This window comes from Chaetura pelagica, unplaced genomic scaffold, assembly GCF_000747805.2.
Source record: "Chaetura pelagica isolate M959 unplaced genomic scaffold, ChaPel_1.0 scaffold159, whole genome shotgun sequence".
NCBI lineage: Eukaryota > Metazoa > Chordata > Aves > Apodiformes > Apodidae > Chaetura > Chaetura pelagica.
In genome coordinates, this window is record NW_009954555.1 from 5,381,715 (window position 1) to 5,397,402 (window position 15,688).

General features: G+C 49.0%; 1 protein-coding gene across 1 annotated transcript in view; it reads right to left on the reverse strand.

Moving 5' to 3' along the window:
- MEGF6 (multiple EGF-like-domains 6) overlaps window positions 1–15,688 on the reverse strand; it is an 84,105-nt gene that overhangs the window by 53,750 nt on the left and 14,667 nt on the right. Inside the window, exon 4 of the mRNA XM_010005284.1 lies at window positions 14,559–14,663. Within this exon, the coding sequence (XP_010003586.1) occupies window positions 14,559–14,663 (105 nt within the window). The remainder of the gene's footprint in view (window positions 1–14,558; window positions 14,664–15,688) is intronic.

A 15,688-nucleotide genomic window follows, 5' to 3' on the forward strand; every position in this document is an offset into this window, starting at 1 on the left:
AGGAAAACCTCCCTCCTGGGTGCCAGGGGAGCTGCACAGCCCAGGAGCAGCCCGGGGGGAGCAGAGGGAACTCTGTCCCCTCCCTGTGGCCCTAAGGAAATTCCCCCCACTCGGAGCTGGGAAGGGGCCTCTGGCAGCCCAGGATCCATTCACTTCAAACATGTCTCTATCTAAAAAGAAAGATTTTTCTAAAAACCTTCAGCTGTATTGGGAAAAAAACCCCAAAGCTGTGATGTCCTGAGACTGAGCTACTCCCTTTCACAGCCATTATAGCACAGCCTGTTCAATAAAGCTTATCGAATATTTTCCCCCACACAAGCCCCCCTGATCACCTGGAGGCACCAGAACTTGCCTTCCCCAGAGCCACTTCTGCCTGGCTTAACTGGGGTAGAAAGAAATTATTTTCAATTGTTTCTCTGAAAATCTGCCAATCTGAGGAGCCAAGAGCTGGAGCACAATCCCATCAGTGTTGCAGCTTTGCTGCTTCCCCCCTAAACCTGTCTGAAAAGTTTGTCAGCAAACCAGAAATCACAAAGTCCATGCTTGGTAGGGAGGACAAGGTTTCTTTGCTGGTTTTGCCTTTTTTGCTTTGTTTCCCTCTTTTCCCACTCAGCACCCTGTGGGACTTGGCATCCAAGTCATTACAAACCCCCTTTTCTCCCAGGATACATCCAGGAGAACAGCAGGGACCAAACTGCTGCCTGGAAAAAGACAGACCTGGGGAATGTGGGTCCTTGATATTTGGTGCCAGGATGGGGAACTGCAGGGATGAAGCCCTTCCCCCACTGCTGAACTTTTACCATCACCCCCAAAAAACCAGCGACAGAGCCCCTGCCTCAGGCAGGGCAGAGCTCCCCTGCTGCAGAAAAAGAGAAATTGTGGGGATATATTACATGTTTTCCCATCTTTCAGGAGCTCCTCCTTCTCACCCCTGCCCACCTGCCCATCCACAACCTCAGTGTCTGTCCACGGGCTGCACCAACCTCAGCTCCTCCTGCCCTGCAAACACCAGAGCTACAGCAGAAGAGCCACGACAGGCAGCACCTCCAGGAAACCTCTTGTTTGGAAAAAAAACAGAGCCCAGCCTTCCAAGAAACCCCTCCCGACGTGCTCTGCAGGCAGCAGATTGTCTCTCCCAGCTTCCTGCAGGGCCCAGGCAAAACTCACTGGGGGCAGCTCTCCTTGCTCTGCACAGGCTTTTGTCTTCATCCATCATTTCTTCCCTAATTTTCTGCCCAAACTGACATCCTCTCAGCTTTGCCTGTGACTCACACCTTATTTCTCCAACTCTTTCGAGGTCTTTTCTGTTTCCTTCCTTGTCACAATCCTTCTGTGCACGGGCTGTCCCTGCTCTGGTGGGAAGGGCAGCACGTGAGTCACTTCTGCCTGGTAGGACACGTTGATGTACAAAATGGAACAGCAGGTAAAGACATACATGTACATACATGTGGGCACTGGGGGTTTGAGCCAAGCTCTGGGGGGTTCCAGGAGAGGTGGAGCAGAGCCCCTGGGTTCATTTTACCATGCAGGACCCTTCCCACACACCCAACCCTGGCTGTGCAATCTCAAACCTGCTCAGCAACAGCCACCCCAGAGTGACTGCAGCTCCACTTCTGGCTGCCATCAAACTTCTCACAAATAGAAATACATGAGGTTGTGAAATCACCCTGGATCAGCAGCACAGGTGAGGCCTGAAATGTTTATGGACTGAAAGTTGCACAAGACAGCAAATTGACCTACTCTGATTATGAGCTTTGCAGATCTTTTTAAACTCAGCTCCTGGACATGATGGGCCATGTGAAGCTGCAAAGCATTTTGGCTACTCTTTAAGGTGTTCATCTTTTTAAAGAAGAGGAAAATTAAGCTCAAGTATTTCAGTGGCTCAGTCTGGGTGAACACAGAGCTGCATTTCTGCCCATCACCTCTCCCAGCTGCCAGGCCTCCTCCAGCCCCATCCCCAGGGATGCTCTCCTCCTCTGCCCTTTCCTATACACCTTCACTGGTTTCCCTGAGGAAACCTCACTCCCTGCTGCCCTGCCCAGTTCATTCCCAGCCTTGGCAAGTTGCCTTTGTCTCCCCAAAGGTCCTGAGGACACAGAGCAGTGAGCCAGGCAGTTTCTTTCCAAAGGTTTCCCTCAGGCTCTAAAGCCCTGCTCCCACCAGAGCCTGGCCAGGCTCAGCAAGAGGAACCTCAGACTCTGCCATAAAACCTTACGGACTATAAATACCTCTCCGGAGTGGAGAGAATTCCTTTTTGACACACTGTATAATGGAGGCAATATAAAAATCCAGCTCCCTTGGCAGCCTTTCCAAGGCTTCCCTTCGGGAGCTCAGCAACCCGGCTGGTGTTTGATGATGTTTTTTCCACTATATGGACCAGGCATTTATCCAGCTGAACCATCAGAAGCCACACCTGCCCCTCCAGCCCTTCCAGCTGGGATGATCAGGCAGCCAAGGCTGGCAGTGGCTTTGCTGCACGTTGCAGTGCTGCTCACCTGGGGACCTCACTCTCCCGGGACATGAAACCAGCACCAACACTCCTCCTTCCCACCTGCAGTTAAGCAGAAGACTAACCAGGGTAAAGAAATCACAGTTCTCTTCTCCTCTCAGTGAAACAAACAAACAAACACAAAAAACCCCAAACCAAAACCAAACCAAACAAAAAAACCCAAGAACAAAGCACTCACTTTAACATAATTATTCCTGATCTTTAATTTTGCATCCACAAAGGACAATTCCACTTCCCTCTGCTGATACCAGCACACTCAGCTGCCTTTGCTCACCAAAGTGTTGCAAAACAAGTGAATTTCTAGAAAAACACTTCCAGTGAACAAAGCAGGCACACCTGTGGTGCAGCAAAGCTCCAGGTGTGATTGCAAACCCAGAGGATTCTCTCCCAGAGAGCCCAGAAGAGCAGCATCCCCACAGATGCCTGCAACATTTTCCTGGCAGTCTGATACAGGACCCAGAGATCTGTCTGTCCCTAACGATGCAGACAACATAAGCCCCTCAATTCTGGCTTAAAGAACAAACCAGAACCACTAGCTCCCATACAGTGTTACCCTGAAAACGTGTTTGGTAGCTGTTTGTAAGATGTTATTGTGCACAAACAGAAATTATGCAAATTAGTCCATAAACAGAATACAGAAATGCCCATTCAAAGCTGAGCATCTTAACTTAGTAACAAAGATATCTTAAGAACAAAGGCTTAAAATCTGCTGAATATCCCTTCTTTGACCCATTAACTGATGCTTCTGGGCTGGCCCCAAATGATCCAAAACCAGGGATTCTCCTCGTCTCTTTGTTTCCATATAATTAAGTTCAATACTACAAAGCAGCCAAGGGGGGAGGCATTTTGTGAGCTTCTCAAGAGCTGCAGTAACATTTATAGCACAGGATGGTCTGTGTAAAACTATTGATCACTGATCTCAGTATTTATCTTTCACCACAAAAGCCACTCGTGGTCCCAGATGCATTAATAGGTGTCTAGAGTAAGAACCTTGAAAAATAAATGGAAAAAGTTACAATAGCAAATGGCTTGTTTGTGCCATAATTGGTATTAGGCAATTAATGGTGGGCTGAGGCATCACGTTGCTTCTGCAAACAAAAAGCAATACTGTCCAAAGAACATTTAATGAGCACGTTTTATGTTGTCCTCAGCAAGTTTACTGCCAAGCCACAAAAGACATTTATACACACTTCCTTTTGTCTCTGATTAAAGGGTCATTGCTACTTGCTTCTTGTTCAATTCACTAGTTGGAGGGGGGGGAAAAAAAAGGCCAAAAAAAAAAAAAAAAGGCCAAAAAAAAGGCAAAAGTGTAAATCTGATGTTTTAAACCTGAAATTCAGCCCTGGAAGCAGCAGCTGTTGAAGTTCAAAGCAGTTTGCTGGCCAGAGCCAACACCTCGGTGCAGAGGGAAGGAGCCCAGTGCCTGTCCCAGGGAGCTGTGGGGCAGCTCTGGTACCCAGATACTCCACATACTCGACATTCCCAAATCTCCCCCATTAATGAGGTGAGATCCTGAGCAGAAACGAAGGCGGAAATAATGTCTTTATCTGCGAGGAGAAAGTTCTGCTGTGCAGCCCAGGGCAGCTTCCCAGACCACAGTGGAGGGGGATCATGCCTAAATCGTTTTAAGCCAGAAAAACTACCTGATCTGCTGCTTCCCCCAGCACATTTTCTACATCTGCTTCTCCTACGCATTTCCAGTTTCTCTCTGCTGCTCCATTAGAGAAGGTCCAAGCCAAGGGGCTGCAGCTCCAGCCATGGGAAATCTCAGCACAGGAGAATGGAAAATGGTGGGATGAGCTTCTCCAAACACTTCCCTTATCTCCTGCAGCTTGGCTGTAGGAGCACCCTGAGCATCCTGCCCCTCCTGCCTCCCTGCCCAAGCAGCCCAGGCCCTGCTGGGAGCCCAGCACAGGTGGGAGCAGCAGCAGAAAGTTCTCAGGAAAGGAAATCTGTGCCTTTTTTTTCCTCACAATGAAGCTTTTTGCTAGGTTTGGAAACAAAAATAATAAAAATGACCTCAAAAAACATTACAAGAAATTAATTTTCTGAAGGATTCTGTCTGGGAAATACATGTAGGGAGGAATGAACTTCAAAAGACTCAGAAAACAGTGTTTCACAGAACTAAACGAGCAGTATGTATCGAGCAGCACATGAAATCTCACAGAAACCTCAAAATCCTTCTGATTAAAAGCCTGCATGAGGGGTGAATATTTTCAAAACAAATTTCTCCCCAGACATGCTGTGGTGCATTGTGTATCCACACTGCCTGCATGGCTCACTGTTCTCTTCTTAACCATCTCTGGAGTTTTAAAAAGTGCATTTTTAAAGAGCATATCCTGTTACTCTAGAGACCATAAAGTGAAAAGCCAGGTCTTCTTCTCACATAAGTATAAAAACATCTCTGGCATCCTTTCACTTAAATCCTTGGAGCTTTCTAGGGATTCGTTTCACAAGTCAAATGTAGAATATCATTTTCCATGCAAGTTTATCTAGGCAAATCATAACTGAGCTGCTGAACAAATAGAAATCAAAATACATTATTTGCCTTTTCCACACGTGATTGGTTTGGGCTGCACAAGCCCAGCACTTATTCAGTTAAAGAGAAGCCAAACAACATCTGAGATATCAGTAAATGGTGGGAATTCAAGCTTCTCATGATGCAAATGCACAGCAGAGGAAGTGATGGACAATTTGCAGCTGGTAAGAAGAGGTATCATCTACTGACACATCTGGCAGCCATCACCTCAGCATCTGCTGCCTGCAACCCAAGGTGCCTCCCAAAGCACCAGGGATGCTGAGGGGAGGCTCAATATCCCCCAGATTCTCTTGAACAGCTTCAGACACACCCACCCCCTGCATCCCCTGCACACTGAATTAGGAAAGGAGCCCAGAAGCCTGCTGAATGCTTGGACAGCAGGACTTGGGCCCTTTGATGTCTGACAACTAGATCAGGACCATGAATCAGCATAACTGACTCCCATTACCAATGATTCAAAACAGCTCCTGGCTAGCAGAGCCAAGAGCTGCTCTGGACTGCTGGCAGTGATCTAGGCAGTCCCTAAGCAAGCCACTTAAATCTCTAAAAAATATTTAAATAAATGAATATATATTAAAAATCCCTGTTTGGATCTGCAGACACAGGCTGTTCCACTTTGCTGCCACAGCCCCACCTCAAACCAGTGATAAATGTATTTCAACTCTTGGCCACTCACAAGACCTCTGGGAGAAGCCTGGACTGAGGGCATCCAAGAAAGGCAGATGCCCTTAGCAGGGTGGAAAAGATCAAACACTTCTCCCCCTACAAACCTCCTGATGACTGCACAGAGGGAGCAGGACCAGCCTGCCCAGGGCCAGGACCAGCAGTGGTGACAGTGTCCTGCAGCCTGCCAGGCTTCTCAGCTCACCTTCCAGGATCAATGGAAAGCAAAGCAGCAGGTGCTGCCTGCAGGCACCCCGGGCTGGCTGCTGCAGGGCACGGGGGGTTTCCTGACCCAACTGGAGTTTGATTTGCCTGGGGAGGCAGAGAGACAGACAGTTCATACACATTCACATCCAGCAAACTAAAACCACCTGTTGGCCTCCACAACCCCTTTTTTTTTGGCTGGTTGCTCCAGACTGAGGGTCTAACAGGTGTCCCTGTAGCCAAGGGGAAGGGGAAGGGGCTGCAGAGGCCCCACAGCTCTGAGTGATGCACAGAACAAACGTCTGCAGAGCTGCACACGTGGCCGGGGGGCACGACTGGCTGAAGTCCCATCAAATTAAACATGTCTGGGAGGAAACCAGCCACTCTGGGACTAGGAAATCTCACCCCGGGATAGGAAAGGCTGCCTGGACCCAGCTTTTTATTGGGACCAGGAGCACAGAGAGGAACCAGGACTTGGCTTCCTAGGAAGCACAGGGCTGTGCCCAAAGGCTCCTCAGTCTGGTGAAGAGTCACCCCACTGAAAGTCACCCCCAGTGACAGGACCATTACATGCAATACATATTTCTAAGGTGGTATTAATATACCAGCAGCCATGTGTGCACCTTGATATCCCACTGTTCATACATGGGGATATGCCCACAGTAATAATTCAAAAGCAGAAGGCAGCTGTAAATCAGTGACCTCGAGCTGAGCACATGGAAAGCTGAGGAGAAAAGAGCTGCAGGGGCACAAACTCCTGAGCTTGCTCCATGAACCTGGTTCCACAGGCCCAGGGGGATTCCTGCTTTCAGAGATACCAATCTTCATACCTCGCAGTAAAAAAGTGACCACAGAACTCCTGTGCTGGCTGGTGCCACCCTTGGTCTGTGTGTGGGGTTGTCAGTGGGGGATTTTCCTCCTCCTCCTCCACTATCAGCCACCTCCACGTGGGTCTGGGCTGCACAAGCTTCAGCCCAAGCAAAAAAGCCACATTGCACAACAGGAATGCACAAGCACTTGAACTTGGATCAAGGATAGAGGGGAAAGTGTCCTCCCCTTCTCACATAACTCTCATTAATTCAACCTCTGCAGGGGGAACCCTCCAAGCACCTTCCCCGAGGAAAAAAAGTGTTTGTAACGACTGGAATCTCAGGGTGTGTTTGTTTCTTGTGTGGCTGCACAAATGACACTGGAGCACCAAACCCACCCAAACACAGCAAACAAATACCAATGAAAGGGGAACCTGTGGCTGCACCGGGGTGAAGGAGTTCCAGAGGCTGGTTAAAAGATGTTCTCTGCTGTAAAAAGATGCCTCGGAGGAGGCAGCACCTAGTGAATAAAAACAAATTCTTGTCCAACCTTCCCAAACCCTGAAATTAAAAGCATAACATGCCCAGGGTTTATTACACGATGGATTTAAGCAGAAATTACTTCTGAACATTCCAGGCAGGTTTGCAGCAACCCTGAGCTTTCCTGCTCCCTCTGCCCCTCCCCAGCCCCTCCTGCCCCCTCCCCAGGCTGGGGGGTCACAGCTCAGCCGGGCCCAGGGGCAGCTCTTCTGGTTACAGTTCATTGTTGCTCTCTCTGGGCTCAAGCCCAGCCAGGAGGGCCAGTGCTGGCCAGCTTGGGATGGCCCTTGGCTACCTAGACCTGGGGGATGGTCTCATCCTCTCCAGCAACACTCCAAGGATTCAGCACCATCTCCTTGGCTGACAGATTGAATTCTTCTCACTCCCAGTTACCCAACGGGATCCCCGTGGCCCTTTTTCAGACTGGACTGTTTTTCATTGCTTGGAAAATAAACCCTTCTCCTATATCAGTATCCCCTGACTCACCTCAGTGCTTGCAGCCTGACTTCCAACAGATGGTTTATGAGAAGGAAATACTTGGGGCAGACTCTGGAGCCCCTGGCTCAGCCCTGCGAGTCGCTGAGGTTTTGCCAACACCGTTTGTCTTCATTGGTCACAGGAGGTTGCAAACACCCCTGGAGCCCTGAGGGAGGTTGGAGCAGGGCCTGACACTGGGCCGTGGTGATAAGGCAGGAGGGGATCACGGGGTGGGGGGGCCGAGGGGTTTCAGGCTTCACTAAAGGGAAAACCTGCAGCACTTTGAAGAGAGAATCAAGCACTTCACATGACTTGGCCCAGGGTACAAATCCCTCAGACCAGACCTGGTCTCCTGCAGGTGGCACAACCACCAGTTCCCTTCCAAGCCTGTCTTACCCCTGACAGACCTTAACACGAGGAGCAGTAAAAATCCCTACGAATATTTCCCACCAGGGCAGGGTCAGCAATAGGATTCCTCTCATTTATGTGTCAACATCTGAGCTGAAGGCTACAAACCATCCACAGAACTTGAGCTGGACGTTTTCTGTCACCCAATATAAGCACCTCTGTGAAATGATAATGAAATCCTTCACTCTTGAGCTTGATCCAAGCAAAGCTTGAAAGGAATAAAGACAGGCATGCTTCAAATCCACTGAAGCCTTTAAAGATTTTCCCACTATCATGTTCCTTCAAACAAAAGTGTCATTAATATTTTTGCCTGTGCTTCATCACTCCTCAGTGAGGCTGGACAGTGGAAATGTGATTTATATATCCAAAAGGCTGTTTGCTGGACTCCAGTTAACCTTTAGAAACTCAAATCATATGAAGTGATTCAAGGAGTAACTGCCCCGTGTTGAAGTCCAGCTTTGCCAAGCTGGGGTCAGGTCAGGAAAACGGGGTGAACACGGTGTGTGCCTCAGGGGAGGACACTGGGACCCACATCTTCCCACCCCTGGAGGGGCCAGGAAGCTCCTTGCACAGGCACAAGTCCAGCTGCTGCCCCAGCCTCAGCACGTGTTCCCTTCTTTTCAAAACTCACTGCACAAAAGATTTAAAAAAAACCCACAACACCCAAACCTGAATAAACCCCTCATAGCCTTGGCTGGTTTCCTCTCCCAGTTTCAAAGAGCTCAGCACTACCTGCTTGCCAACCATGAAATACCTAAAGCTTGGCTGATGCACAAGCAGATAGCACAGGACAAAGCAGAGCTCTGCACAAGCTGCCCTTGTTCCTCTGCCTGCCCCAGCCAAAAAGAGAGAGCAGCCCAGGGAGCAGAGCCACGGGCAGTGCTACAGGCTGGCAGAGCCTCCTCTGGGCTCAGGCTCCTCTCCCCTTCCCAGCAGAAGGCTAAACCTTCATACCAGGATACTGGTTGTAAATACAGGAATTGGGACTTCTTGGCTGCTGGGGAAGGGCTCTGCTTAATTTAGCCCTGGTATGATTAACAGTGGATTCTCTCCAGCAAACTGACAGCTGAAGAACAATTCCTGCTATTTAAGCCCACAAATGGATTTTAAATCAGCCTTGTGAACTGCAAACCCATGAAACATCCAACACAGTATCTTGCTACTGTCATTCTGAAATCAGCCCTGGGGTCCCCTTGGAGCAGGGAAGTCACCCCAGTCCAGACCAGCCTTGTCACACAAGGGCTTTTCCTTCACTTCCAAAGCCAAAACCTTTCCTGTTTTGACTTCAGCACCTTCCAGTGCTTTGCAGTTCTGTGCTTCTCTTTGGGCTGCAGAAACCCTCCCTGTGCCACCCCCTGCCCATAGCAGCCCAACACCCCACCAAGGCTTCCAGCTGAGCAGCTCCCCCAGATCAGCAGGAGAAACAAGGTCATTAGTCAATCAAACAACACTGATGACATGTCAAAGGCTTGTGTACATGAGGGCAGTGCTAGAAAAGAAAGGGACAGACATGGTCTCCTGAAGGACAAAGCCATTTCAGCTGGTGTTGCAGACACAGACACTGATCACAGCCCCTGCTCACAGCTGACCTCTCCTTTGTGCAAAGCTCCAGAAGACTTGGTGGGGCTGATCCTTCAAAACACAGCCCAGCTAATTAGGGAGGGTCCTGTCCCTGCAGCACAGTGACATCCCTCAGGAGCCCCCAGGCCTGAGTGTTGCTGAGATGATCCACACCACCAGGAAGCTGTTGGGAAGCCAACCCTGGAGCCAAGCAGCTGATGTGCAGGACGAGACACAAACAACAGGGGCCCTGCTGCTCACCCTCCCACGGAGGGAAGGACCCTGCCCCATAGGCAGGACCCCTCGGCGTGCAGGTCCTGGGCTCTGCTCCTTCCCTGGGGTACTATGAGTTCACCAAAGCTGCACCTCGAAGCCTGGGGTGGTCTGGGGATCCCTGGGAAGGCAGCACAGGCTTGGAGCAGAGCCCAGGCTTTGTGCCACCCCCTCCCTCCCAGCACCGAGCCCTGTACAGAAGGGTCATTTATACCCAAGCTCAAAGAAGGGAGCTCCTAAAGAGAGTCTGAGCCCAAAGCAAACCTCCAACACCCCATTTACAACCCTTTCATCTACCAGACAAGGAAGATAAGGAAGGAGCTGGGGACAACCCAGCTGGTTCCTCAGCTCCCAAGCAGCCTCTGCAGCCCTTGTGATGCTGCTCTGCTCCAGCTCTGCCTCTGCTCTGCTGCTTCAGCAAACCCTGCCCGTGGCAGGTGGGAGATGCCACGTGGCATAGGGAAAAAAAGAAGAGAAATCCCTACCCTGACAGCACAGCAAAAGCCACCGAGATGCAAGAGCCAAGAGAAAAGGTGTTGAGAGGCAGAGGTGTAAACAGGAGGTAGTGCAGACCTTCCTGGCAGACCTGGCACAGCCCCTCTGAGGAGGCTGCTTCAAAGTGAGGCCATTTGCTGCTGGAGAGTGCCCAAATATTACCCCTTCCAGCAGCTCAGGGGAGCAGGAAGGACAGCATCTCAGCCCTGGAAGGCAGACAGCTCGGGTACTGCTGCTTTCCTGCCAGGGTAAACACGGGGTGGCTGCAGCTCCGGGCTGGCCAGCACAAACACCCCGGGCTGCAGGGTGTGATAGGAGCCTGGCCAGGACAGAGTCCTGCCTTGAAAACAAACATCTCTGTATTTCTTTCCAGAAAAGAAAAAAGTGATACCATTAAGATCAGACACAGGGATTTCTGGAAGATGAATGACACCACAAACATCACTGTGGAGCAACTTCATTCCCTGCGGGATGTTTTCATGGAACAGCCTCACCAGCAGCTCCCCAGACCATCCTCAGGTTCATCCCAGTCAGATACCTCACAGCTCCATCTTGGGGCACTATTTCTCAAGAAGGTACCACCACCTAAAATACCAGGACAGCTTCTTTTAGAGGTGCCAGAGGAGAAAAAAAAAAAATCACTGCTCAGCTGTGATGTGTCTTTCCCCAAATCTGAAGCAGCCTCTGAGCTCCCATCCCAGCATTAAAAACCAGCACAAATAGTGACTGATCAGCCCAGAAGTGACCCACTCTGAGTACTTTTAGCAGTGGAAGATGAGAATCCAAACAATAAGGTTTCCACCAGAAATTTTACAAAATTAAAATAAAAAATATTTCCCAAGAAAAACCCTTGACATGAGTCAATAAGAAATTGAGATGAAGGGAAGGATGAGTTTGTGGCTGGGATCTTCCTGGATCCTCAGTCAGCACATTCTCTGTGGCAAGGACTGTGGCTTCTAGAAAATATTATAAATAATCAAAACCATTGAGAAACAGACCAGAAAAGGATCATTTCCCTGCAAGCTGGGCTGATGCAGCCACATCACTGGTATTCTTGAGTTTTTCAAGGGCAACGTCTGTCTAAAAACAGGATGGAAATGGGTTAAAATGAAACTTGAAAGCCAGGCCAGCTTTCTGAGGATGCCTGCAGAGTAACCTGCTGTGCAGGGGGGACACTGTCCCCAGTCTGTGGTGTCTGCACATTTCCTCCACCCACAGGTAAGGGAAAAGCTCCATCATTTGCAGAGCCTGAGCAGTGGGGCTGGGGTTTGTGCTCAGGAGGGACCAAGGCTGAGGGAGCAAAGCCCCAGGCTCAGCTGCTCTGCCTGCCAACGAGCTGGTGTCCCATGTCCATCACCTTTCCTGCACAAAACATGCCCTGAGGACACGAGCTGGGATTCATCACCTTTTCCACCACATCACCAGGAAACAAAGGAGAAGGTGGAAGTCCTGAGCCAGGCAGCACATCCTGCCTGGGGCTGGGCTTTCCAACAGCCCATCTCCTTCCTTCCAGCCCTCCAAGTGAGGAGATAGTCCTGTCCAGGCAGATTGCTGAAGGCAGCAGGACACAGGTGTATTGTCCTGGCAGCAGGGGGGGGCAGGGTCCCCTCTGCCCTCAGCACAAAACGTAAATCACTTGGAAACAAAAAGTATTTCAGGTTGCAAAGGCAAAGGAATGTTCCCAGTCAGCTGGGCTTTGCTCTTAGAGAAGGCAATAGGACAATTAACATTTACAAACTGAGGGTAAGCAGCACAAAGAACGATTTATCCACTCTATTTCACATTCCTCCCTGTTGCTTCTAATTAGCTGGCTCCAAAATAAAGAGCTCATGTTGATTTTTTCCCTTGAACATCAGGTAGAGCCATAATTTGTGCATCCTTGGCCATCCCCCCTTTCCTGTGCTGCAGCCCATCCCCACCACTTGCCAACGTGCAGAAGGTGAGGGTCTGACCACAGGTATTCAGGACTGCAGACATTTATTATTCAGGACTGCAGACATTTATTTAAAAGGTGACAGGCACGTTAGAGATGAACGAATCAGATAAGAAGCTCCTCTGAGCTGCTGCTACAACCAGATTTTGAGTAAAGACACTTTAAAGGTTCAAAATAAAGGTCAGAACTTCAGTAAGTTCCAAAAGCTTTTCCCTATGATTGTTCTGCACTTTGCTCCCAGGTTCCACATAGAGGCACATACCCAAACACCACCAGAAAGGTAAAATCTCCTGAGACAACAAAAAGCTTTGTGGGGCAGTAAATGGAAACCCGAGCTCAGCCCTCCCCAGCCTGACCTTTACTGACCCAAAGCACCAACTCTGGGTCCCTTGTCCAAGGGGGGCAATGTCAGTGGAACCACAGATGTAACTTCTCCCTCTCCCAAATAAGTCAATCATTTCCCTTTAAAAAAAGAAAAAGGAAAGGGATATTGGGGGTCTCACAAACGTGGCCTTTATTTTCAAAGCTGCAGCCAATTATAACAGCAGGAATTGCTAAACATTTCCAAATGTGAAAATGCTTTTTGCCCCTCAGGTTCTGTGCAGGAAAACACCCAACGTGGGTTTTATTCATTTACAGGAGAGAAGCGATGACCAAAAAAAATATTGCAGGGACTATTTAAGGCCTGTTTATTTCCTAGAAAAGCCTGCAGCAAACAGGAGGCTGAGCAGGGCCGGGTACAGCCCCGGGAATTATCCACACTGACCCCTTTGGGAGGAGAGGGAAGAGGTATTTTAAGCAGAGTGTTTAAACCACAGATAGGAGAGTGTCACTGCCAGATAAATACTTTGGGCTCAGGCTACTGTTGTGTCTGCAGTGGGACTGGTTTAGAAACATAAAGAAAAAAAAAACAAGCAAAACAAGCTGCAAATTGTTTTTATACCAAGCAGCTTCCTCTTCATCTTACTTAACATGTAGGGTTTGGCCAATCTACAGCTTGTGTTTGACAGAAGGAATCCTCTTTCTTTAAAGGTATTATCTGAATGTGACTTAAGAGCCTTTTAAGCACTTCTAAATTGAGATTGTAACAACAATTAAAGTTCCTTCGAACAGATGCACCATGAAAAATGTGCCTGAGCAGCTGCAGCCCCGTGGTGTTTGTGCTTCCTCACAAGGCACAGCAGCAAGACCTGGAGTCTGCCCTCTGAAATCCTCCTGGGGGGACACACTTTCCCTGAACTGATTAACTCACAGTCACCTTTCCACCCACTGTTCTGATTCCTCTGGGGTTGGAGGGTTTTGCAGGAAAAGCTCCTTTCTGGCTCTTCTTGGTGTGAAAAGCTCCTGCCAAGGACTATCCCAACGTCAGCTCCTCTACCTCTGCAAACTGACCTCCCTTCTGGGAGAGCAAGGGACCCTGTGGCTGGAGAATGGTTAAAAAAAAACCCAAACAAAGACAAACCAAAAGAAAACCGACACAAATCTTATTGAATGTGCTGTTATAAATCCAGAGTGTGAGCAGGAGTTGCTGCTCTGCACCTGGCAGACAGAGGGAGGACAAGGACAGTCCCTTCCCTGGACAGTGTTCTCCTCCCAGCAAGAACCACCCTGGTTCCAGCAGCTGTTTGTTTGCTCCCATCACCAAATCACAACATCCCTGAATAACCAAACATAGGAAGCTCACCAGGCTTCAGGAGAGAGTTCATCTCCCAAAGACTAATTAAATAAAGCTTAGCAACCCCCAGATAAAGCCCAGCCAAAGATCCAGCTGATCCAGCCAGTCAGAGCTTCACTACTTTCCCTGCCACGCTCCCCCAGGCCACGGGCCACGACCCCAGGGTTTCTTTGTGTGCCCCAAATTTAATCAGCTTCCTTCCCCAGCTCCAGCAGACCCTCTGCTGCAGCCAGCAGGGAAGGCTGCTGGGCAGGAGCCACATTGCACAGCACCTCAGGATAAGCATTTCCCTTCAAACACCCCAGCTCCCCACACCTTACAGTGGCCAAAAAAAAGAAAAAAAAAAAAGTTGGAGGGAAGATTATTTGAGTGTTGCAGATAAAACAATGGCTTGGATTAAAAAAACCCAACATATCAGGGCATCCTTTGCCCTTTATCCCCTGAGAAGGAAGGGAGGGGTGAAGGGTTCTTACCGTACTGACAGCGAGGGCCTTGGAAGCCAGGGGGGCAGTGGCAGAGCTGGGGAGATCCCTCCACACAATTTCCACCGTTGAAACAAACTCCATAACTGCAGACAGCTGCAAGGAGGAGGGACAGAATCATTCCTGAGAGCCCAGTGGGAAGAGCACGTGCACTAATAAATACCCAGGCACTGGTGAAGTTCCCGCAGCCCTTTACCAAACAGTGACAAAAACACTGTTGAACCATTTTGGAAAGGAGATTTTTTTTGACTCAAACTGTACATCAAGTCTCCCAAAGTTTAGGAGGGGAAGTGAAACACCTTAGGCAACGTCTAAGGGCTTTTCCTAAAGTGTGAATGAGAATTCACAGGGAAGCACCAGCAGAGCCTCATGCTTTGTGGTGAAATCAGGCTTTCCCAGTGAGTAAAATCATCAGACAAGGGCTCGTGCAGCCTCAAAGCAGACCTCGTGGCAACAAAGATGACTTATATATTGTGCAATGGGAGGCATCTTGCAGGAAGAAACCAGGAGAAGCTTCTTCCCACCTCTTTCCTGGCGAGCTGGCTGCCCAAACGTGGCGTCACCTTCTGCACGGCCGAGGGGCTGAAATGGAGCTAAACTGTAAGTTAAGCCCGAGCAGCCCCATTTCTCTGTTCTCACCAAGTGAAGTGTAAAATGGACACAGAGACAGAGAATGCTCAATTAGGCTTCTGAAATCCACCTTTTCAAATCATCTAAATAAAACCACAAACAAGGATATGCTTTTCCCAGTGAAGCACATATTTCTTGCAACTCATGAAATGCAGCCAATATTTTATATTTCCCACTAGAAAACACTCATCTCAAAAGGAGAAATGTTGTTAACAAGTGATTCTGTCATGTGTGCCTGGCTTTGTCAAAGTGTAGGGACGCAGAACAAGTGCCCATCTTCCTTTTTAAGTCCATTTAGCAATTCAGACAATGAATTCTTCTCTCTATTCACTGATCTGGAGATAGCTGTGTTGCTGGCCAATTGCTCTTTTCTTTCCTTTTCCTGCACCTCCTCTTTTTCTTTCCCTCTTCTCTTTCCTTGAACAAACTGTAACAAAGTCCAAGAACAATGGGATTGGGCAGGAAAACATTCCATAAAAGCTGTGGCAAAC